This window comes from Coenobita brevimanus, chromosome 85, assembly GCF_032717465.1.
Source record: "Coenobita brevimanus isolate Jiangsu-jjx chromosome 85, ASM3271746v2, whole genome shotgun sequence".
In the NCBI taxonomy this organism is placed as follows: domain Eukaryota; kingdom Metazoa; phylum Arthropoda; class Malacostraca; order Decapoda; family Coenobitidae; genus Coenobita; species Coenobita brevimanus.
In genome coordinates, this window is record NC_137038.1 from 7,718,504 (window position 1) to 7,745,880 (window position 27,377).

A 27,377-nucleotide genomic window follows, 5' to 3' on the forward strand; every position below is an offset into this window, starting at 1 on the left:
GGAACAATCGATTAACTTTTGGGACCGATCCGGATCGTATTACAGATTCTGGATCCGGAAAACTTTTTTTTTTTTTTTTTTTTGCGAAACCCTAATCAGTGACGAGAAATCCTAACCCATTATGAAGAGTGACTTGGAAATTACGTTGCCCTTGCCGGAGAGATGCGCTCCACTGAGTGCCCCTCTAGTATTGAGGTTAGGGAGGTGTGGTAGTGAAGGAGTAGCACCCACACCACTGTAACCCATTTGTTTTCACCTGACGGAACTGAACCACTGCAACAACTTTCAAAATTACTGTTACTTGAAAGTCAATGAGTCGGGTTTTGAGGTAGGAATGAGTCTCCTTGGTTACTTAGTTACCTGTTGCTGGAGCCGTCCCCCCAGCACGCAAGAACTGAGAGGCGTAACATATGAGCGACCCTGTGTATGACGTGCCGTGGCGGAAGTGTTTGATATATTTACCAACACTGCTTGCACGCGTAACCTCTTGCCTCACACACACACACACACACACACACACACACACACACACACACACACACACACACACACACACACACACACACATGCTACACTCTCTACACACTCACTCAACCAACACACACACACACACACACACACACACACACACACACACACACACATGATGGATGATAAACAAGGCGGAACGACACAGCTCTTTCCTTCACTCAGCGGGGGGGGGAGGGGGGAAGAGAGAGAGGGAGGTAGGTAGGTGGATGGAGGGAAAGTTGACGATGTGGAGGGGTGTAAATGTTTTCATCTGTCGGAACTGGGTCACGTTAAATTCGATGAGCCGTAGTTATGAGGCAAAATTGAGTCTCCTTGGTCACTGGTCAAATCATCCCTCCCTACACTTAGCCATCAATTGAGGTGGATGGAGTTAGGTATTTTTGCCAAGTGAAAACAAACAGACTATATGAAGTAATCTGGATCTGCGGTTCTTTTACTTTGTAGGTCATAATAAAGGGAATAACAGGGAATATATACTCCTGTGTTTCATCGGCAGCAGCCTCCTTTTACTCCGAAGTGAGTATAGGATTTTAAAAGATTCGTATTTTCAGTGGCATTAGAAGCTTCGTAGCACCTATACCTAAGCGATTTATTTTGCATTCTCTTCGATATTGTTTCCATTGTTTTGACATCAACATACTTTAGGTGAGAAGCATAAGAGAGGATATTGAGGTGTATTGCGCAGTATAAATCGCTATGGAAGAGGTGTTACGAGACTCTTTTATGTAATATTCTGAAACTCACACGTAATGTTCTGAAAATATTCTTGGCTCCTAATACTGTTTTTCATAATTCATCGCTCACCGTCTCGCTTTATATCGTAATGGGGTGGATCAGTACTTATGTCCACGGTTTACGTCATTATATTTCATTCTTTTTAACTAGGCGGAGATTTTCGTTCATTTACTACGACTCAGTTCATTCCCTAGCACTTCTTCGTGACTATCATAAAATTATAGTGTTAATCTCTCGCAATATAACTGGGTACTCGAGATGGAGAGATGGCAGTTTTAGGCCAAGTTAGAGTAAAAAATAAAATAATGTGTGTACAGTGTAATGGTGTACTAATGTAATGGTGTACGAATGTGATGTACGAATGTAATGATATAATAGGGTAATGGTGTACTAATGTAATGATGTACTAATCTAATGGTGTACAAATGTAATGGTGTACTAATGTAATATTTTGTACACAGGGGTACGAGGGGTCGCTGCTCAAGGTCACCAGCAAGAATGGCAAGACAGCCTCGGTGAGTGTACATTCTCTCTCTCTCTCTCTCTCTCTCTCTCTCTCTGTCTAACCACCCTATCCATATCTATCTATCCATTTATCTTTATCTACCTGTCTGTCTATCTATCTATCTATCTATCTATCTATCTACCCCCTGACCCCATTAACTTAGAATGCATGGTAAGTTTTAGCTATTTTCCTGTATATATCCGTCTGTCTATCTATCCATCTGTCTATATAGCCACCGTATCCACTTCTATCTATCTGCGTCACACGTCCCTCCATCTCACTCCATCTATTTATCTATCCATCCCTCTAACCACCGCTTCCACATCTATCTATCTGTCACATGCCGCTTTACCACACTCCATCTAACTGTTTATCTATCTGTCCATCTCTCTATCTATCCGTCTATCCATCTTATCCACATCAATCTATCTAACTCTGTCTCACTTCCTCTACACGTCTCTCCATCAATCTATCAAAACGCTATAGTAACTGTAGCATTTATCTATTTATATCCATCCCTCCGTATGTCCTTCTATTCACCAGTCTATCTACCTTGTCCGTCTCTCTCTCTCTCTCTCTCTCTCTCTCTCTCTCTCTCTCTCTCTCTCTCTCTCTCTCTCATTTCTTTCAAACTCCGTCTAATTCCATCTAACTTAGCAAAATGGCATTGTAACCTTATAGTTTTTGCCGCGTTGAGTGAATATCCGGTTTCTCTGACGTCATCACCAGCCAGCCAATGGGAGCACGGCATTTAAAATCTTCCCTCCATTTGAATAAACGCAAATATAACTGATAAATATAGATACGTATAACTAAATATAACGAAAATAAATAAAACTTGTGGCGTTTGGATTTACTATGGGCCGCCTAGCGAGGTGATAATTGTCAGAGGAAGATAAGTTTGACTAGTAACCAAGGAGATTCGTTCTTTCTCGATTTCCGTGCAACCACGGTTTTGTACTTGGGTGTAAGGAGTGGCCCAGTTCCCTCAGATGAAGACAGGTCGACAGTGACTTCATACTGTACTTTCTTACTGTACTTTCTTGCAGTAATTTCCCACTGTACTTTTTCACCGTACTCCCACAAACCTACTTTATCACACTTTTTTCATTTTCATTTTTTGTCGTTCCATATGTCAGGTAGATGTATGAATTCGCGGTACATTTGCTGTGTTGAGGTGACAGGGAGAGCCGGTGAGTGATAGCCCGGGGGGGAGGGGTGTGGGCGGTGGGGGAGAGACGGAGGAAGGAAGGTGGGAAGGAAAGGAGGAGGTGGGGTAGAGGGGAAAGAAGGAAGGGGGTGGGGAAGAAGAGGAAGGAGGGAAGATGGTTGGATAGTACAGTGGAAGGAGAGGGAGGAAGGAAGGAAGGAAAGGAGGAAAGAAGAGGAGGAAGGAAGCAAGGAAGGCGGGAGGGAGGAAGAGAGGAAGGAAGGAAGGATGAAGATAGAAATAGGAAGGAAGGATGAAAATAGGAAGAGGAAGAGGGGAAGGATGAAGGGATAAAGAGGAAGGAGGAAGGAAGGTGGTTGGATAATAGGAAGGAAACCAAACAGATCTGTTCATATGAGTGTGTTTGTTAAAAGATAATATCATACGTAACTACTCCGTGACACCTCTTCCGTAGCGATTTATTTCTGGATACGGCCGATTGATATAAATTGGTACTTTATTTTATGAAGAGTAGGGTTATATTAGAGTGATTTAAATAACATAGAAGAGGATAGTAAGGCGTAATAAGCAAAATAAATCGCTTAGGAGGAGGTGTTAGGGAGCTTCCTTAACCGACGAGAACACGGGCCATGTGAGAGAGAGAGAGAGAGAGAGAGAGCAGTATTTAGAAAGGGGTAAGATAAATGAATAAATAGGGCAAACGAATAAAATGGGCAAGATAAACGAATGAAAAGGGCAAGATGAATAACAAGGCAAGATAAAACGTATAAGGGCAAGATAAACGAATCAAAAGGGCAAGATAGACGAATAAAAGGGGCAAGATGAATAACAAGGCAAGTTAAACGAATTAGGGCAAGATAAACGAATAGAAAGGGCAAGATAAGCGAATACAAAGGGCAAGGTTAACGAATCAAAAGGGCAAGATTAACGAGTAAAAACACTTTGCAACACTAGCATCATTCGTTAATTTTTTCAACATTTCCCATGAGGTAGGTCAGCCTCAGGTTCTAATTAAACAGGTAAACGTAATTATGTTATACAGGTGAGTTTTTTCCAATTAAGGTCACTCCCAATAACTTACCTGTAGAGAAATATTTGTGAGAGAGAAAGAAAAGAGAGAGGAGGAGGAAGAGGATGGGGAGGAGGAAAGAAAAGAGAGAGAAGAAAGAGGAGGAGGAGGAAGATGAAGGAGAGAGGGGAGAGATGAAAGACGGAGGCAAGAATTATGGAGGAGAAGTGAAGGAGAGAAGAAGGGGAATCAGTGACAGGTGTGAAGGGGTGAGAGAGAGAGAGAGAGAGAGAGAAAGAAAGAGAGAGAGTGAGAGAGAAAGGGAGAGAGAGAGGGGGGGAGGGAATTAATGAATGAAGGAAGGGGAGGAGGGGAGGGGAGGTAGGTGTCAGTGGGAGGAAACAAGGATGGTGGAGAGAGAGAGAGAGAGAGAGGTGAGTGGGTGAGTGGTGAAGAGAGGTAAGGTGAGAGAATAAAGGTGAAAGGGATGAGAGATAGATAGATGGGTAGGTAGGTAGATAGATGGATAAATAGATATAGATAGATTGAGAGAGAGAGAGAGAGAGAGAGAGGTGACAGGGGTGAGAGGTCAGAGGTCAGGTCTAAAATAAAAGGGGGTGAGGGGTGAGGACAGATGGGGTGACGGGTGAAAATGTGAGGTGGGGCGGGGTGAGGGGGGTTTGAAGACGTGGTTGGGGTGAGGGGTGAGTGGTGATAGGGGTGAAGGAGTACCAAGGGAAGCAAACAGCAATAGACCAGTAAGTGTTTTTGTGGCACACTGATACAGGCTGCATTATACTCGTCACAAAACTATTCTATCAGTTGAAGACAAGGATAGCAAAGCAGGAAGGCGTCTCCCACACCCACCAGTCCCTCTTCCGAAACTAGCAGGAAATAATGAGAGGCCTACCATGAAGCCTAGAAAAGCTGTCATGAAAATTGCATAGGAAAGAGGGAAAGGAAATCTTAATCTGCAGTTTAAATCTGAAAAGGAAAGTATCATGCAACGCTTGTCTCATCCAGGCTCTGAAAAAAAAAATGAATATAGCCACTACAGAAAGGTATTATTTGGGAGTGAATATAGTTAACTGGGGGTTTGGGGGTGAGGGTGTGAGAGGGGTGAGGGTGTGAGAGGGGTGAGGGGGGAGGGGTGGTGTCTCGGCTGTTGAACATGCCTCACCAAGTTAATTATATCACAGTCTGACCACACCTCACTCATGCCCCTCACCCCACCTCTCACCCATCACTCCACTCACCCCACCATTCACACCAAACCCCCACTTATCCTTTCTTCACCCCAAACCCCAAACACCCTAAACCCCACTCACCCCAAACCCCACTCACCCCAAACCCCACTCACCCCAAACCCCACTCACCCCAAACCCCACTCACCCCAAACCCCACTCACCCCAAACCCCACTCACCCCAAACGCCAATCACCCCAGACCCACTCACCCCAGACCCACTCACCCCAGACCCACTCACCCCAGACCCACTCACTCCAAACCCACTCACCCCAGACCCACTCACCCCAGACCCACTCACCCCAGACCCACTCACCCCAGACCCTATTCACCCCAAACCCACTCACCCCACCCTTCACCTCCAACCTCATTTCACCCCCCCCTCCCCTCACTCACCCCACCCCTCACCTCACTCATCTCACCCCTCACCTCATTCACCCCACCCCACCCTCCCTATTCACCCCACCCCACTCTCCCCACCCCACTCTCCCTATTCACCCCGCCCCTCACCCCATTCACCCCGCCCCTCACCCCATTCACCCCGCCCCTCACCCCATGCACCCCACCCCTCACCCCATGCACCCCACCCCTTACTCCATGCACCCCACCCCTCACCCCATTCACCCCACCTCACCCCATTCACCCCGCCCCTTACCCCACTCACCCCACTCTTCACCTCACTCATATCACCCCTCACCTCACCTCTCTCACCCCACCCCAGTCACCCCACCCCACTTACCCCACCCCACTTACCCCACCCCACTCACCCCACCCCACTCACCCCACCCCACTCACCCCACCCCACTCACCCCACCCCTTTCACCCCACACTTCACCCAGTCACCCCTGTCACCCTTCGCTCCACTCAGTTCTCAACCTTCTTACTCCCATATTCACCCCACTTGTTTCACTCATTCCCTCACCCCACTCACACCACACACTCCAATCACCCCACTCACTTGATCTGGTCCTCTCTCTCTCTCTCTCTCTCTCTCTCTCTCTCTCTCAGTCCCTGTCTTTCCCCTTCTTACTTTTCCTTTTTCCTTCCTTCCCACTTTCCTCCCTGCCTTCCCTCTCCCTCCTCCCTCCCTTCCCTCTCCCTCCTCCCTCCCTCCCCCTCCCCTTTGCCTCCCCCTCCCCCTCCCTCCCCCTTTCATCTCTCCTACCTCTCGTACTCTCTACCTCTCCTCCCTCCCATTTCTCCCTCATTCTTCCATAGTTCCTCCCTCCCTTCCTCCTTCCCTCCCTCTTCCCCTTTTTCCTATTTCCCCTTTTCCTTTCCTCTCTCCCTCCCTCTCTCCCTCACCTACCTTTCCTTTCCCTCCCTCCTTCCCTGTTTCTCTCCCTCCCCCCCTCCCTCCCTGTTTCTCTCCCTCTCCCCCTCCCTTCCTGTTTCTCTCCCTCCCTGCCTTCCTGTTTCCCTCCCTCCCTCCCTGTTTCTCTCCCTCCCTCCCTCCTATCCTTACTCCCTGTTTCTCTCTCTCCCTCCTATCCTTACTCCCTGTTTCTCTCCCTCCCTCCCTGCCTTCTTGTTTCCCTCCCTCCCTGTTTCTCTCCCTCCCTCCCTCCTATCCTTACTCCCTGTTTCTCTCCCTCCCTTCCTGCCTTCCTGTTTCCCTCCCTCCCTCCCTCCCTGTTTCTCTCCCTCCCTCCCTCCCTCCCAGTTTCTGACCCTCCCTCCCTCCCTATTTCTCTCCCTCCCTCCCTATTTCTCTCCCTCCCTCCCTCCCTCCCTCCCTCCCTGTTTCTCCCCCTCCCTCCCTCCCTTCCTCCCTGTTTCTCTCCCTCCCTCCCTTCCTCCCTGTTTCTCTCCCTCCCTCCCTTCCTCCCTGTTTCTCTCCCTCCCTCCCTCCCCTGTTTCTCTCCCCCTCTCCCTTGGGTTATGTTTGCTCCGACATTTTGGATTGCGTGTGTGGAGGTAGTTAGGAGGGAGGGAGGGGGAGGGAGAATGTAGGAGAGGGAGGGAAAATGGACGGTACGAATGAGGGAGGGAGGGAAGAAGAAGTAGGAAGAAAGGAAGGGAAGGAAGGAAAAGGGAAAGAAATTAGGGAGAGAATGAAAGGGAGGAAGGAAGGAAGGAAATGAAGGAGGAGGGAGGGAGGGAGGAAGGGAAGGAGAAGGAAAAGGAAGGGAGGGAGAGAAGTAAGGGAAAGAGCGAAGGAATAGGAGGGAGGGGAAGGAGGTAAAGAGAAAGACAAATGAAATAGAAGGAAAGGAGAGAGAGAGAGAGAGAGGAGGAGGAAAAGGGAGGGCAGGAAGAGATAGTGGAAAATAGGGGGGGGAGGGAGTGAAGGAAATAGAGAGAGAGAAAAGAAGAGAGGGAGGTAGGAGGGAGGAAAGGGGGAGGGTGGAGGAGGAGGAAATGGAGGGAGGAGAGAAAGAAGCGAGGGAGGAGGGGGAGAGAAAAAGGAGAGGGAGGGAGGAAGGGGGGGAGGGGATGGTTGAAACTCTGCCCTCCTGCACACGCACCTCCCTCCCTCCCTCCCTTTCTCTCTTCCTTCTTTTCTCCCTCCCTCTCTCCCTCCCTCCTTGTCCTATTGATTACCAGAAGGAAAACAGAAGGAATCGGAGGAAAGGGGAGACGAGGGAGGGAGGGAGGAAGGAAGGAAGGAAGGGAGGGAGGGAGGAAAGAAAGGAGTGAAGGAAAGAAAGTAGGAGGAAAGAGGGAGGGAGGCAGGGAAGGAAAGGAAAGAAGAAAGGGAGGAATGAAGGAAAGGAGAGCAAGGAAGAAAGAGGAGGAAGGAATGAAGGGAAGGAAGGGAGGGAGGACAGAAAGAAAGGAAGGAAGGGAGGAGGAGGCAAAGGGAGGAAAAGAACAAAAGGGAGAGGATGGAAGACAGGGAGAAAGAGGAGAGGGGAGGGAGGGAGATCTGGGGAGAGGGGGAGAGGGAAGGAAAAAGGGTGGAGAGAGAAAATGGGTGAGTGGGGAGTGTTTTTAGTCTCTCTCTCTCTCTCTCTCTCTCTCTCTCTCTCCCTCTCTCTCAATTGATGGCCAGGTGTAGTTAGATTGGGGGGGGGTGTCGATTTCACTAGTAACCAAGGAGATTTATTTCCACTTCATGGCCAGCGCTCATCAAACGTACATAACACTATATAATATTTGAGCATGGGAGTGGCCCAGTTCCCTCGGGTGAAAGCATATCGAGAAAGAGGAGGGGGAGAGAGAGGAAGAGGAAGAAGAGATAGGGAGGGGAAGAGGAGCGTGGAAGTACAGTTGAGATAAATGATAAACATAGAATGAATCGTATATGGGAATTTGTTAAGAGGAATGTGATTGCCTCATTGTACGGGTGAGAGATGGAATACGTGAAATACACTGAATAATACAATAAATACACAGATAATACACTAATACACTCGACAGTACGCAACGTAGGCGGTTGTGAAGTGTAGGTTGGGTGTAAGGAGAGAGAGACCAAATAATGTACTTTGTGTTGTGGAGATCGCGATACTGCTACTACAATTACTACTACTGCAACCATTATTATTATTATTATTATTTCCACCACCCATACATCACCACTAACCCTCATACATTACTTATCCCCACTAGAGCAGCACTTAACCATCTTCCATTCACTACTAACCAACCAAACCTCATCTCCACCATCACTAACCCCCTCCCATACAATCCTAACCTAACCCAATCCACCCCCTACCTTCAGTCTAACCCCATAAACCCCACCTGACCCTTGTTAACTCCCCATCCACTACCACTGACTCTCCACATACACTCCTAACCTTACCTCACCTCACCTGACCTGACCTAACCCAACTGTACCCTCCGTAGAATTCCACTTAAATTTCCCGTATACCACTCCTAACCCCAATACCCCATCAGCAATAACCCAGCCGAACACCACCCCACGTACATTGTAAACATAACCCAAGCAGTGCCAGAAGGATTGGTGTTGATGTGTTACGAACGTGTTAAAATTCAGTTCAAGCTTGTATTTTGTTTTGTTTGGTTATATTGCTTGAGATGTATATTGACCTGCTAGAGGCAAAGGCTTGAACGTGTTTGAAGATGATGTACTGTTAACACGAGTCTGTGGAGCGTCCCTCAGTGTGTTGGTGGATGAGAGTGTATTGCAGGATGAGGACACTGAATGCTAAACCACTTCACTGGTATTGGGTATGATCGTCACTGATAATGAGGAATGGCACACACACACACACACACACACACACACACACACACACACACACACACACACACACACACACACACACACACACACACACACACACACACACACACACACACACACACACACACACACACACACACACACACACACACACACACACACACACACACACACACACACACACACACACACACACACACACACACACACACACACACACACACACACACACACACACACACACACACACACACACACACACACACACACACACACACACACACACACACACACACACACACACACACACACACACACACACACACACACACACACACACACACACACACACACACACACACACACACACACACACACACACACACACACACACACACACACACACACACACACACACACACACACACACACACACACACACACACACACACACACACACACACACACACACACACACACACACACACACACACACACACACACACACACACACACACACACACACACACACACACACACACACACACACACACACACACACACACACACACACACACACACACACACACCAATACTATATTACGAATCTGGTACATTCATCCTCGGTGCAGCAAAAGTCCACACCAGTGCCACCAATATGTTTCTAAAGCGTTAAAACCTTGTCTCAACACTTTAGACCTTGACGGTGTCTCTTGAGTACATGGTTGTTAACGTGCTCACGGTTATGTCCTGAGCATGCTTGACTACATGTTTCCAGCGTGTTTCCGCGCCCAAAGACAACCCAACCCAACTCATGCCCACGACAGAACATCACTAACCTTGCCTAATCTATTCCAGCCTCCTGTACATAACAAACCTACCCTAATCCAACCTACCCCAAATCCCATACATAACCAGTCTAACGTAATCTGACCCAGCCAACCTCAATCAGTCAATCATTTCCTGTGGCACCCCACGGGATGCATAGGGCCTCAATGAACTCTTTCCACCAATATTTGTCTCTTGCCATCTCCTTCAGGTCCCACCAACACTCCTCTCCAGCTTCTTTTTTCATTGTCCTCAACCAGGTTTCCCTCGGCCTACCTCTACCTCTTCTTCCTCTAGCAGTCCACTCTGGCACATCCTGTATTAAACTACCTTCTTTTCTCTATATGTGCCCCAGCCACTTCCAGCGAGACCGTCTCACATATTCATTAACTGGTTCCACTCTCGTAATATCCCTTACTCTTGCATTTGTAACTCTGTCTTGCCACTTTACCCCAAGAATCCTTCTCAGTATTTTATTCTCAAATCCTAATACTTTCTGATCTGTTGCAATTGTACTGTACCATGACTCATGCCCGTAAATTAAAATTGGTCTAACCATGGACTTGAAAATTTTCACTTTAGTATGTCCCGAAAGCATATTATTATTCCAAACAGATCTCAACATTCCAACAGCTCGCCAAGCCTGTCTAATCCTCTCCTCAATTTCTTTGTTTAATGATCCATTAGATGATACAATCGTTCCCAGATATTTAAAGTTTTCTACATTCTTCACCACATTATTCCCAATTACACAATCGATTTGGTTCTCAACGTTCATATTAATAATTTCAGTCTTTCCACAATTTATTACCAATCCCACTTTTTCTCGTTCCTCCACCAGACAATCAAGCACCCTCTGCATCTCGTAAATACTTCCGCAAATCAATACAATATTATCAGCATAGTCCAAATCCATCAGCTTCTTATTTTCTTTCCAGTTAACTCCTGCACCTGTTCTCCTTACAACCTTTTTCATAACATAATCCATAACCAAAACAAACAGCAATGGCGAAAGAACTCCTCCTTGAATCACTCCTGACCTAACTTGAAATGGATCACTCAACGAACCACCCACCATTACCTTACAAAAAGTACCTTCATGCAGGCTTCTAATAATATTTACAAACTTTTCTGGTATACCATAGAATCTCATAATTTTCAACATAGCTCCACGTGAAACACTATCAAACGCCTTTTCAAAATCCACAAAACACATACTAAGTGGCATTTTCATCTCATTAGCTTGTTGCATTAGATGCCTTACAATAAAAATCTGATCATTACAACCTCGACCCTTTCTAAATCCCGCTTGTTCTTCTTTTAAAAATTTATCAATTACTGACTCTATTCTGTTCAACAAGAGCCAACCTAGAGTAACATAATCTAACATACATAATCTAAGCCAAACTGATCTAAACTAACGTCTTTGTGTATGTGTGTGTTTCAGCCTGTTGGGTTCGTGACATTCAGCACCAGGGCGGGGGCGGAGGCAGCCAAGCAGGACCTGCAGGTTAGTAATTATTTCACTTGGGTTCCGTTGCCCTTCCTTCACCTCATTTCACCCTCGCCTTGATTGACTTTTAATGCTTTGACCTCACCTGACGTTTCTTGCTCTCAGTTGACATAACTTCATCTCACTTGAAGTTTCTTGGCCAGAGTTGACGTCACCTGACCCCACTTGACATCACATGAAGTCCCTGACCCTTTTTGACCTTTTTTCCTGGTCTCAGTTGACGTCACCTGACCATACTTGAAGTCTGTTGACGTTTTTGACATCACCTGAGCTCACTTAAATTTGTGGAACCTGTGGCGGTCGGGTTGGTAGTGTGTGTATGTACCGGTTGTCCCGACTGGGTTCAGTTCCACTCGGGGGAGGACATTTAAGCGAGTTCAGTAGTATGTCCTTTCATTTCTGAGGTTCCTTCGATGCAGACTTTCTCACAGACACAGCCACCAGAACACACTTTCCACTGCACTTCTTCACGCTACACCACAAATCCTTCCACACCTACACCGATGCATGAAGCACTGGGTGGGGCTGGTTGCTTCCCCAGAGACAGAAAATGGTGTTCCTGGACCGTATGGATCAGTTGCCCCTCAGGACCCCTAGAACACGACTTGAACGTGTATAGTACAGCTTCCCGACATGATTAGTGTGTGCAGATCTACCAGTACATACATACATATCTGAAGTTTTATACATACACACATACATACATAAATACATACATACTGAAATTCTTGGCTTTGTGACGTCACTTGACCACCCTTTCTTACTAAATGCCAGGTTTACTGACCCCTCCTTTGACCTTGTTTGACCTCATTTAAACTTGTACGACCGACCGTCTGAACTTTTTTTTTAACCCAGTTTTGACTTTTACTTAGCCCCATTTTGACCTTTATTTGACCTTTTCATGACTATTTTGACCTGTATTAGACGTGACTTTTTCATGACCTCATTATGACCTCTCCTGACCTCAATTTGGCCTTAATTTCAGTTTGATTCTTTGTTGGCCTCGTTTGACCTTTCTTGAATTCATTTTGACTTATTCTCTCTACCTTATTTTGACGACCTATTTTTCACCTTAATTACCATCTATTCCTGATCTTTGAACTAACATTTTCTTAACTTCATTTGACCTTATTGACCGACCTTTTCTTGATCTCACTTGACCTTTTCTTGATCTCACATAACCTTTTCTTGATCTCACGTAACCTTTTCTTGATCTCACGTGACCTTTTCTTGACCTCACGTGACCTTTTCTTGACCTCACGTGACCTTTTCTTGACCTCACGACCTTTTCTTGACCTCACGACCTTTTCTTGATCTCACTTGACCTTTTCTTGATCTCACTTGACCTTTTCTTGATCTCACTTGGCCTTTTCTTGATCTCACTTGGCCTTTTCTTGATCTCACTTGGCCTTTTCTTGATCTCACTTGGCCTTTTCTTGATCTCACTTGGCCTTTTCTTGATCTCACTTGACTTTTTCTTAATCCCACTTGACCTTTTCTTGATCTCACTTGACCTTTTCGCAGCTTAGTTCTGACCTTTCTCGACCCTCCAGGAGCGTTGAATCAGGCTTTTTTCCGTGCTTTTTTTTTTTTTTTTTTTTTTTTTTTTTTTTTTTTTTTTTAACGTAAAATGAAGAGGAAGGAAAAACAGATTAAATGAAAAAAAAATCCATACACCAAATTACAAGTGTCCTTCATTCGTAAAAAATAAATAAATAAATAAATAAATATAATAATTGGACGGGAACTGCTGTGGGTTGAAATGTGAACCTTCTTGACGTAATCTGAACATTTTTTTATTTACTGTAATTTGAACTGCTGACCTAACTTAAGAAATCTTGACCTAATTTTTGAACATTCTTGACCTCACGTGAACTTTATGACCTATTTTGAACTTTTGGACCCAATTTGAACTTGCTTGACCTAATTTGAACTTGCTTGACCTAATTTAAACTTGCTTGACCTAATTTGAACTTTCTAAACCAAATTTTGAATCTTAATTTGGCCCAATTTTTAACGCTCTTGACCTAATTTTGAACCCAACCGTATTTAAACACTCTTGACCCAGTTTCATTTTTTAAACTTAAAACTTTCATGGCCTAACTTTGAAGTTCTTGACCTCGTTTGAACTTTCTTGACCTCCTTTGAACTTTCTTGACCTAGCTTCAACTTTGGCTTTCTCTCCTGACCTCGCTTTTGACCTTTTCTAACATTATAAAACCTATCCCGACTCTCTCTCTCTCTCTCTCTCTCTCTCTCTCTCTCTCCACGTGACCCTTTCATTTCGATTATATATTTTTCAATTTATTCTTGTTATAACCAGCCGTTTATTATTATTATTATTATTATTAAACATACCTACCTACCTACATACATACATACATACATACATACATACATACATCTATAGCCCGACGCCCTAATCCTGCAAAGGATGACCTCAGATAAAACGCCTGCAAGTCGCTCTGTCACCCACCATTTGACAGCCCTCCCCCCAACTCACTCCCCCTTCCCTCATGTACCTCTCAACTCCATCCCTCCACCTCATACGTACGTCATCTATTATTATTATTATTATTGTTATTACTACTACTACTACTACTACTGCTACTATTATTATTATTATTATTATTGTTTGTGTCTTTTTGAGCTGGAGAAACAAAAAAAAAAAACTCCTCTTCACTTTGTATAGTTGTAAAAATGGCCGTCTCTCCATCTTAACACGGGAATATGGTGCTAGTCACGGCGCACGACTCTGAGGTTGTTATTTTCGTGCCCTGACAACTACCATTCAAAAGTGGGTCTGATTTCGTGTATAATATGAGACGCATGTGATTCGTGTATAATATGTTCGTGTATAATAATATTCGTGTATGATATACTCGTCCATAATATTATGATTCGTGTATGATATGATACGAAATCGGACGCACTTTTGAATGGTAGGTCGCCAGGGTACGATAATGACATCCTCAGAGTCGTGCGCCGCGACTATAGTCACGAAGAAGTGCTGTGGAGAGGACTCAGGGCCAGAGTATTGTCTTCTGTCCCTGAGCTTCGTGAAATAAACTGCAAATATCTGACAAGTTGAAGGGAATGATCTGTTATTTACACATATCGTTTTTTTTCAATAACCTTCGACTCAACTTTTTTTTTTTTTTTCTCGTGTCTTGTGGGGACGGCTGATCAGTTTTTATCAGTGTCTGCTTTCCGTAACTTTCTTTCTCTCTCTCTCTCTCTCTCTCTCTCTCTCTCTCTCTCTGCTTATCTCATCACCTATTTACCTACCTACTGTACCTGTCTTCCTACCTACCCACCCACATACCTCCCTGTCTGCCGGCAAGCTACCTACCTGCCAACTTACCTACCTACCTACCCACCTACCTACCTACCTACCTACCTACCTACCTACCTGCCTACCTACCTACCTGCCTACCCACCTACCAACCTGCCTACCCACCTACCAACCTGCCTACCCACCTACCTACCTACCTACCCACCTACCTACCTACCTACCTACCTACCCACCTACCTACCTACCCACCCACCTACCTACCTACCTACCTACTTACCTGTCAGCCAACCTACCTACCTACATCATCTTACCCACCTGCTACCCTGTGCCTACCTGTGCCTGTTCCTACCTTACCGTGGCTGCCTCATAACTCGTGATTAGGACCCCACAAGGCTCTCTCGGCACCCTTACCTCTGTTTTATGGGGAGGCAGGGGTGGGGCAGGGGTAGAGGGGTGAGGCAGGGCGTGGTGAGGTTAGGCAGGGGGATAGAGGGGATGAGGCAGGGAGAAGGCGGGGGAGAGGCAGAGGATGACACTAGATTTCTCTCTCTCTCTCTCTCTCTCTCTCTCTCTCTCTCTCACACACACACACACACACACACACACACACACACACACACACACACACACACACACACACACACACACACACACACACACACAGATCCATTCTTCCCTCTTCTTCTCCCTTTCCATCCCTCTCTTCCTTCCCCAAACCCCCTTTCCTCGCCTTCCTCTATTTTTTCTCCCTCCCTCTCCTTTCTTCCCCCTCCCCTCCCCTCCCTCAGGACACTGCTGTTGCTTATTGTCGTCTAGTGCTGGGGAGGGAGGGGAAATATACCTCCCCTCCCTTCCTCCCTTCCTCCCTCTATTTCTCTCTCATTCCCTCCTTCATTCCTGTCCTTCTTTCTTTGCTTACTCTTATCTCCTATCAGGCATTCTCTTACTTCTCTTACTTGTCGTAATGTCAGTAATTGTTTAAGTATGTAAGTAGGAAGGTAGGTAGGTTGGTAGGAAGTAGGCAGGTAGGTAGGTAGATAGTTAAGTAGGTAGGAAGTAAACAGATAGGTAGGTAGGTCGATAGTGTATTTAAGTAGGTAGGAAGGTAGGCAGTAAATTGATTGGCTTGTAAGTAGATCATAGACAGTCATGTAAGTAGATGTGTTAAGTGCATTGGGTTGATACAGGTAAACAGATGGGTAGGTAGGAATTTGTGTATGTAGGAGGGTAGGTTTGTGTAGGTAGTCAGGTAGAGAGGTAGGTAGGCTCAGGAGTCTATGTAGGTAGATTGAGCAAGTAAGTAGGTATGCAGGTAGGCTAGAAAGTGAGCAAGTACTTAGGTAGATAAGGAAGCAGGTAGATTAGTAAGTAGTTTGGTAGTTTCCCTATCTTCCCATTAACATCCCTTTACATCAGCCAGCCTATTCATACATCTATCACCTCTGACACTATTTCGTCGTCTTGTACTTAGTCCCTATTTTGTTTATTATATTTTACATTCCCTGTTCATCACTAATTCATCTATAGTATCTGTCTTTACGTTCTGATTTCTCCCTCCTTCATTTCTCCCCATCCATTCGTGTAACATCTTCATCTTTAATCTCATTTATCCCCCCCACCCTTGCCTGTTTTCTCCCCTGCCTCACCTCACCCCTAGTGCCTCGCCCCACTAAAATATTCCAGCCCCCTCACCCTCACCCCAACCCTGACCCCAGCCTACTGTATATGGCAAGGGGTCAACTCCCGCCTCGCCAGCATAACGCCACGCCAACGCCATCTCTTGACCGTATATCCAACTACAGCAGTTATTTACTCTTGGGCGAAGGATACGGAGCGCGCTGACTTTCTCACCCTTATCCCTTAATCTCATAGTCGTTATCTATCTACACAGCGCAAAAAATAATGATAGTTAAATAGATAGATAGATAAATAAATAAAAATCGCGTTTGGGGACTCTGGTGGTCTATATCCGTATGATCGTATAGTTCATGGTTCCAAAATGATTAATATTGTCCAGTTTGAATATTTAATTGATGATAATGCTGTCTAAAATATATAACAAGCCAGCGATATAAAGCCTCCTCATGAAAGCAAGTATACTAACGTGGGATGGAATCAAGGGACATTTTCTCTCTCTCTCTCTCTCTCTCTCTCTCTCTCTCTCTCTCTCTCTCTCTCTCTCTCTCTCTCTCTCTTTACGGACTAACTCTCCTGGATTTGAAGGAAGGTTTAAGATGGAAAGGTTCATCGTCATTTACCTCTTTATTCCTACATTCCATAAGTAATCTTGAACTATACTGTATTTCTTGTGATGTTATTGCTGGTAGTAAGTGGTGTATCCTCAATATGTTTCAAGCCGTGCAGGGGAAACTAATCTGTCTTGTTCTGCTTAGATCATGGACAATACTTTTTTCCCCTTGATCCACTTTTCATCCTTTTGCAGTTTATTTTACGTAGGTCAGTGGCAGAAAAATAAAAATGCGGCTCTATCCTTTCCATAGTACTTCTTCGTGACTGACATAATACTCCAATGATATACCCTTGCCACATCTCAGCATTCAGGGTGGAGAGAGATCAGGTTTAGGTCAGGTCAAGGTAACAAGAGTATAGTTTAATTTACCCTCCAATCTAACTACATCCAGCCATCAATTAACCTGAAAAGGGGTCACGGATTTGGCCAGGTGAAGACAAACATACAATAGGTCTTAATATTCTTTGGTATGCATATTGATTTCCCTTCAATATGCTTTACAAAAATAGTGTACGAGGCAATATCAACGATCCTTATGCCCAAAAACTAGTAACGAAGAAGTGCTTGGGGGAACTCCTGAGCTGATGATAATATGACCTTAGGGGTGATATTAGTACGTCCTTCTTCCGTGGTTTACCTTCCGCATTTCGGGGGATAGGGAAGTAGTTGAGGGATGTTCGTATAATTAGGCAGTTCATCCGCATGGTTATATCGCTGCGTTCACATGAAGGCGTCCCTCTGCAGCGCCTTGATGGGGTATTGGAGCCGAACTGAAGTGTGAAGACGGGAACACTTCAGCTTCAGCCCCTTCACCCCGATTTTGTTTATTGCTCCCCCCAGACGATTTTATTCAGCATAGAGAAAGACATTTTGAAAGGGGGTTGACTGGGAATGCCTCATACCCCCGATTTTTCTCCATCTCCAGACGATTTTATTCAGCTTAGGAAGAGAGACATAAGATTTTGGAGGGGTTGACTGGCACTGCTTCTTACCCCGGTACTACAGATGACCAAAAACTGAGGAAAACCGTCTGGAGGCAGCAAGAGCGGGAAAAATAACATCCCCAGACCCTAGTATTGAACCCCAAGCTCATCTGAACGTGAACCCAGTGGACTGCAGGCTGAAACTGTCCTCCTTGAGACCACCATCGTCATTTCAGGGGATAAGGAGGGGACTGGGGAACGTTTGTATATCAGGGCAGTGGCGTCACCCGGTTACATCAGTGCCACTCCGTGAAGGCATCTCTCTACAGCACCGGACCCAGTATTCCTGGGCCGATACGGGATGCGTCAAAAGTTGTGTGGGCGTTTTGGTACAGTGTGAGGGATGAAAAATACACTACATCGGTTTAGCAAGGCTAGGGAATGTTTTAGGCTTTGTGTTTTATCATCGTCAGTATCCTCCTCCTCCTCCTCACCACCATCATCATCATCATCATCATCATCATCATCATCATCATCATCATCACCCATACCTCTTTTTCCACCTTTGGGTTCAGTTAGTGTCCAGAGAATCAGAAGTAAAAAATATGGAAAGAGAAACTAATCAAACTCTTCCGTGTTGAATGGGCCACACACTCATCCACCTCACCATTCAAGCCCACGGAATCCTGACCCCCCCCCCTCACACGCATACACATCCACACGTACGCGCTTCATATACTCCATCAGCAAGAGTCAATAAATTTAAATAAGCCAGAATCGGTTTAAAGTTGATCTAAGCTGTATTGGAAAGTTTTATATCCTTCCCACTAAATTCAAATCCGTACTTTTGTCTGACCCGGTTTTAATATACAGTTAGGGATAAAAGTTCGCCTGCAATTTCACTTCTACTTCACATTCAGGGCAGGTATGAGGGAGGGAAGCCTTCACGTGGTGGCACATATATAACCAGATAACCAGGTGGCTCCATTGCTTGGTTATCTCTCTCAGTTTGGGTATGGTAGCCAGCAGAGGGAAGTGAGAAGTAGATGAGGCGAATATTAGACGAATTTTAAGTAAGAAAATGAAAATTGTATTATATAAGATAGAAAAACATGAATATATGCTGGAAATGGACCCCCTCGTGTGGTGGCACTGATATGACTGGGCGTTGGAGGTGCCAGGTTATGCAGACGTCCCCCAGTCCCATCCCTGTTCCCCTGAAAAGGTAGGACTGGTGGACTGCGGAAGGACAGCTATGGCTTGTGGAAGGAGGGTAGCATTGGCCTGCAGTCTACCCGGTTCACGTTCACATGAGCCTGGGTTTGAAACTACTACTACTACCACTCTTACTACTACTACTACTACTACTACTAATGATAATAATAATAATAATGATAACCCCTTCAATTACCATGACATCACTACTTTCTTCCTATCACGACCAGACGATTTTTATTCAGTTCAGGTAGACCATCTGGCAGTGGAGGGGTTAATGAAGACTAACTAGGCCCTTCTGATGCTAGTGAGATGCCTTCACGTGGTGGCATCGATATAACTGTGTGATTCTACTGCCTGGTCGTGCAACATCCCACTACTTCCTCCATGTCCCACGAGAGGGGGCGGTGGACACTTTCAGCCTGCATTTCACTGGGTTCACATTTCAGATGAACCCCGTGCCAACAGCAACAACCCCTCCAGTGCGAAGAGCGTCCCCTGAGCTGAGTAAAATCGTCTGGAGGTAGCACGAATGAAATAATAGGTGGCTGGTTCCACAGGGTTAAGGACACTAACTTAAAACACCCTCACCATGCTCTCCCTGTTGAAATTACGTGTTCAAAACTTCTAGCTGGGTGTGTGAGTGAGGTGTCGTGGCGCTGCTTGACGTTGTAGGTGTTGGTGACAGCCGGAGGTGCCCTGGTGGCGTGTAACGAGGAAGGAAGGAAGGAAGGAGTGAAGGAATGAGTGAGTGAGGTTAGCCCTGTTACCTCCTGCCTCACCCCACACCCACCCACCCCTCACCCCTCACCTTGCCTCCTGTCCTGCTTCACCCCTCTCACCCCGGTCCTCCCAGCTTCACCCCTCCCCCCTCACTTCCCCTCACGTCACCTCACGCCCCAGGCTAACCTTGCACCTCTCTCCTGCAGCAAGGCGTGCGGTTTGACCCTGACATGCCACAGACCATCCGACTCGAGTTTGCTAAGAGTAACACCAAAGTCAGCAAACCCAAACAGCCGTCACCCCCAGCCGCTGCCCCTCACCCCACCCTCGTGCACCCCTTCGGACGTAAGTAACACTGCATGCCCCTCACCCCTTCACCTCACCGACCATTACTTGACTCGTATACCTACTTATTCACTCACGGTGCCACTTACAGAGGCGCCCCTCCACCCCACAAACTCGGCCCTCTTGGTTTTGTGGGGTTACGGGATGCCTCTACTCTGCCCTGCCCTGCCCTACCCTGCCGTGTCCTGCCCTGCCGTGCCTTATCTTACGATGAGGTACCTTATCCTTCCCTGCATTACCCTGCCCTGCTTTTCCCTGCCTTACCGTTGCCTGCCCTGCTTCTCCCTGCCCTGCCCAGCCCAGCCCTCCTGTGCAGTACCTTGCCCTCCCCAGCCCTACCCTCCTCTACCCTGCCTTGCCCTGTCCTGCTTTGCCTTGCTTTGTCTTGCCTTGCCTCCCTGTCCTGCCGTACCCTGCCCTGCCTTACCTTATCCCCTCCTTCTCTCCCCTGCCCTGCCTTCCCCTGCCCTGCCCTGCCTCCCTCTCCTGCCCTCCCCTGCCCTCCCCTGCATCCCTGTTCTGCGTTACCCTGCCCTGCCTTGCCCTACCATGCCCTGCCCTACCTCTCTAACCTTGCTTCGCCATGCCCTTATGTACCCTTCTTTCCCATGTGTTGTCCTACCCTACCCTGCCCTGCCCTTACCCTACCCTGCCCTGCCCTTACCCTTACCCTTACCCTGTTCTCTCTTGTGTTGTCCTGCCCTACCCTACCCTACCATACCCTACCCTACCCTGCCCTGCCCTGCCCTGCCCTGCCCTGCCCTGGTGTTGTTCTGCCCTACCCTACCCTGCCTTGCGTTATCCCGGAATGCCCTGCTCATCCCAGCCCTGGCTTACCCTACCCACCCTATCCAATGTAGCTCCCACTCCATCCCCCCTCCCTCCCTGCCTCCCTCCCTACCTCCCTTCCTGCCTCCCTTCCTGCCTCCCTCCATTCCCATCTCAGCTCCCTTATCCTCTCCCCTCCCAAACATCGCCCTCTCCTCTCCCTCCCTCCTTCGCCTCCCACATTCCCTCCCCTCCCCTCCTTCCCATACCTCCCGTTCCTTCCCCCTTCCTCCCCCATCCCTTGCATACCTCCCCCATCCTCCACTTTCCAAACTCCCCTTCCCAGCTCTAACACCCCTCCCCTCCTCTCCCCTTTCCCCCCCTCAACACCCCTCCCCTCCTCTCCCCTTTCCCCCCCTCAACACCCCTCCCCTCCCTGCCTCCCGTCTCATCCACTCTCCTCCCCTCCCTTCTCCCTCCATTATACATCCCTTTCCGTTCACCCCCGTTTCCTTCATATCCCCTCCCCCTCCCCCTCCCCCTCCCTCGTCTCTCCATTATTTATCTCACGTGTGACGCACCCCCCACCCCGCACCTGAGTCCCTTACCTTACCTCTTCTCACCTCTTATCCCTCTTCTCTCCTCCTCCTCCCTCTCTTCTCCCCTCTTTTCTTCTTTTCCCCTCTTCTATCCTCTCCCTCTCCTCTTCTCTTCTTATCTTCTCTCCCTCTCTTCTTTCTCTTTCTTCCCTCCACTTCTGTTTTCTTCCTCTTTTCTTCTCGCTTTTCTCGTCTCTCTCTCTCTCTCTCTCTCTCTCTCTCTCTCTCTCTCTCTCTCTCTCTCTCTCTCTCATTCATATACCATTCTCGCCATTGAAGTTTATGAGTAATATTTTAATGTTCTTTACGGATAGATGCGAGGATTTGTGTGTGTGTGTGTGTGTGTGTGTGTGTGTGTGTGTGTGTGTGTGTGTGTGTGTGTGTGTGTGTCTTTATTCCTCATTTTAGCCCCATTTTTCCTTTTGTTCATCTCTCTCTCTATCTATCTATCTGTCAGTCTATCTGTCTATCGTATCGAAGGAGAGAGGAAATAGGTAGACAATGATTTATATATATAATTTCATGATCTTAAGTTGGCGTCTGTCTGTCTGTCTGTCTGTAAAGCAAAATTAGTGAAGGTCATTGCTTAAAACGGTAAGAGACAAACAAACTATAAAGACATAAGTAAGGACTGTTGGAGTGTTCAAATAATAATAATAATATTAATAATAATAATAATCCAAATTTGCCTCGTAGCTGTGTACTGTATAAAAAAAAATTGGCAGTCCTTTGTATGCGGATATAGGAAATTTCAACGCCCCTAATAGTAGTGATCTGTGGACCCAGGAACTGCGGAAAGTGTCACTACGAAACCGCTCAAAAGTTACTCGGAAAAGAAGTGTTTTTGCCATTCTTGGGTAGTTTTGGACATATTAAGTGTGTGTGTGTGTGTGTGTGTGTGTGTGTGTGTGTGTGTGCTTACATATATAGATAGATAGTGAGAGAGAGAGAGAGAGAGAGAGAGAGAGAGAGAGAGAGAGAGAGAGAGGGGGGGGGAGGGAGGAAGAGGAGGAAGAGAGAGAGAGAGAGAGAGAGAGAGGGGGGAGGGAGGAAGAGGAGGGAGAGAGAGAGAGGGGGGGGAGGGAGGAAGAGGAGGGAGAGAGAGGGGGGGAGGGAGATAGAGAGAGAGGGAGAGAGAAGAGAAGAGAGTAAGGGAACAATGGGTGAAGAAGATAGTAAAGAGATAAGTCATGGCCTCTGTCTCTGCCCTCACCTGTCTCACCTGCTCCCTCCCTCTCTCTCTCTCTCTCTCTCTCTCTCTCTCTCTCATAGCCCTATTCTGTTTGGCTTAGAAGACAGCGTTGCACTTCTTCGTGATTGGCATTTATTATAACCTCAATATCATCATCATCATCATCATCATCCAAATTTGCCCAGGTAGACGGGTAGGCAGAACTCAGAAACAGGGCAGGAAGGAAGAAAACAGTATCACCAGACTGCGTAGCGAAGTGGGCCGCACATTCACTCACCCATCATTTTAAGCCCCTGGAATCCTCGACCTTTCCCCACAAGCATACATCATCCACGCAAAAATATGATTCTGGCTGAGTAAAATCGTCTGGCCTTTGCTGGGACTGAGGAGAAGGGATGGTGTTGCTATAATGTGTGTATTCATTCATGTTTCATTCATGCTGTACCGTACTATCCTTTGTTAGTAATAATGATGATGATGATGATAATGATGGTAAACTGGATGTAGTGTAGTAGGGTGTGTGTGTGTGTGTGTGTGTGTGTGTGTGTGTTTAGTGAGGTGGTTGATGATGATGAAGACAGTATGTAATGTAGCAGTATGAGTAATGATGATGATGATAGGATATAGTGTAGTAGGGTATATCAGTGTGCATAGCGAGGTAGTATCATGTGTTAGGATATGACTTGGTGTAGTGAAGGAAGGGACGGTGTGTGTGTGTGTGTGTGTGTGTGTGTGTGTGTGTGTGTGTGTGTGTGTGTGATAATAGCTTGGTGTATGAAGGCCTGGTATTGTGCAGTGTGTATTGTGGCATGAAATGGTGTAAATAGAGATGATGTGGTATGGTATGATATTTCTGATGTTGTTCCGTGTGTATGTATAGCGGCAGGGAGTGATTTGGTATTGTATGATGTGGTATGATATAGTATGGTGTGGTGTGGTATATATGGTATGATAGTTCTGGTATTGTTCCGTGTGTGTATAGTGGCATGGTATGGTGTTCCAGTAGAGCTGAACCCCGCCTTCTTCCCCGGTGCCCCTGACGTATGGCCCCCGCACCCCCTGGCCTACACCGCGGAACTGCCCGGGACCGCCGCCGCCGCAGCAGCCTCTCTCCAGCACCACCCCGCCCTCTTCCCGGCCCTCCACGCTGCCCAGGTCCCAGTACGTTCCTACCTCTGACTACCCGCAGACAGACAGCCACAGCAACAGCAACAACAGCCGGCCGAGGGGGGGCTGCCCGCAGACACTGTTAGTTGTCTTGGTCGGATGGTTTGTGTCAGCTGCTCTACTGTCTGTCTTAACCTACTACCTACTTACTGACTTGTCTCCTTGCTGCTGCTGCTGCCGCCACCACCACACCACCACCACCACCACACCACCACCACCACCACCACTCACTGCTGCTATTGGTTCAGTTGCTGCTGCTCTTGTTGTTCACTCACTAATAGTATACCATTACTGCCACCACAACTACTACTAATATAATCATTACCACCACCAATATGATGTACCGCATTACTGCCACAACTACCATCTTAATCTACCTCATTACTACCACAACTACCACCAGTATAATCTACCCATCACTACCACAACTACAAATACAATCTACCTCATTACTACCACAACTACAAGTATTATCTACTCTACTACCAATAGACCACCACCACAGCTACCAGCATACTCTACCTCACTACCAGTAAATCACTATCATAGCTAACAGAAGACTTTACCACAACCACCAACACACCACAGCTACCACAACAACCAGTATAGTTAAAGTACCACAATTACTGACACATACTACACTTAGCCTACCACTATCATAACTACCATCACAAGAGTCACTACCATTGTTTTAGTTACAGAGCTACCACAACCACCACCACCTCCACCCACAGACAACCATGACATACCACTTCAGAGGTCAGACAGAGTGGATTTAGCTGGATTACTCTGTGGTTATCATCCATCCCTGTACCAGCACCACCAACACACACCACACCACAGCCACCAACACACACCACAACCACCAACACACACCTCTAACACCACAGAACACAACCACCAACACACACCACAACCACCAACACACACCACAACCACCAACACACCACAACCACCAACACACCACAACCACCAACACACACCTCTAACACCACAGAACACAACCACCAACACACACCACAACCACCAACACACACCACAGCCACCAACACACACCTCTAACACCACAGAACACAACCACCAACACACACCACAACCACCAACACACACCACAACCACCAACACACACCTCTAACACCACAGAACACACACCTCTAACACCACAGAACACACACCTCTAACACCACAGAACACAACCACCAACACACACCACAACCACCAACACACACCACAGCCACCAACACACACCACAGCCACCAACACACACCACAACCACCAACACACACCACAGCCACCAACACACACCACAGCCACCAACACACACCACAGCCACCAACACACACCACAGCCACCAACACACACCACAACCACCAACACACACCACAACCACCTACACACACCACTAACACACCACAAAATACAACCACCAACACACACCACAACCACCAACACACACCACAACCACCAACACACACCACAACCACCAACACACCACAACCACCAACACACCACAACCACCAACACACACCACAACCACCAACACACACCACAACCACCAACACACACCACAACCACCAACACACCACAACCACCAACACACCACAACCACCAACACACCACAACCACCAACACACACCACAACCACCAACACACACCACAACCACCAACACACACCACAAAATACAACCACCAACACACACCACAACCACCAACACACACCACAACCACCAACACACCACAACCACCAACACACACCACAACCACCAACACACCACAACCACCAACACACACCACAACCACCAACACACCACAACCACCAACACACACCACAACTACCAACACACACCACAACTACCAACACACCACAACCACCAACACACCACAACCACCAACACACACCACAACCACCAACACACACCACAACCACCAACACACACCACAACCACCAACACACACCACAACCAATAACACACACCACAACCACCAACACACCACAACCACCAACACACCACAACCACCAACACACACCACAACCACCAACACACCACAACCACCTACACACACCACTAACACACCACAAAATACAACCACCAACACACACCACAACCACCAACACATCACAACCACCAACACACACCACAACCACCAACACACACCACAACCACCAACACACACCACAACCACCAACACACACCACAACCACCAACACACACCACAACCACCAACACACACCACAACCACCAACACACACCACAACCACCAACACACACCACAACCACCAACACACACCACAACCACCAACACACACCACAACCACCAACACACCACAACCACCAACACACCACAACCACCAACACACACCACAACCACCAACACACACCACAACCACCAACACACACCACAACCACCAACACACACCACAACCACCAACACACCACAACCACCAACACACCACAACCACCAACACACACCACAACCACCAACACACACCACAACCAATAACACACACCACAACCAATAACACACACCACAACCAATAACACACCACAACCACCAACACACCACAACCACCAACAAACACCACAACCACCAACACACACCACAACCACCAACACACACCACAACCACCAACACACACCACAGCCACCAACACACACCACAGCCACCAACACACCACAACCACCAACACACACCACAACCACCAACACACACCACAACCACCAACACACACCACAACCACCAACACACACCACAACCACCAACACACACCACAACCACCAACACACACCACAACCACCAACACACACCACAACCACCAACACACACCACAACCACCAACACACACCACAACCACCAACACATACCACAACCACCAACACACACCACAACCACAAACACACCACAACCATCAGCACACACCACCACAACTACCACAACCACAGTTATCCATTCCTTTATATTAACTGTTGCTACTAAATGCTTAATACCATAAATACCACAACTACCACTAACCTGACTCACAACTACCACAACTACTACTAACGTGGCCACTACCATTATTGCCAATGACTACCACTAATCTCAGTAATACTAATACAACTTAATACTGACAATATTTTTCTTTTAATATCGTAAAATAACAAGTAAGATTAACTGTTTTATTAAGTTCTGTTCAAATCACAAGTACAATGATCCAACAGACTGATTCAGCTA

The 27,377-nt window shown here is 46.9% G+C and overlaps 1 protein-coding gene across 1 annotated transcript in view; it reads left to right on the top strand.

The window, feature by feature from the left end:
- Nucleotides 1-27,377, top strand: part of cpo (RNA-binding protein) — a 52,745-nt gene that overhangs the window by 6,674 nt on the left and 18,694 nt on the right. Inside the window, 4 exon segments of the mRNA XM_080280533.1 lie at nt 1,728-1,781; nt 11,621-11,683; nt 20,300-20,438; nt 24,001-24,266. Coding sequence (XP_080136659.1) covers nt 1,728-1,781; nt 11,621-11,683; nt 20,300-20,438; nt 24,001-24,266 — 522 coding nt within the window.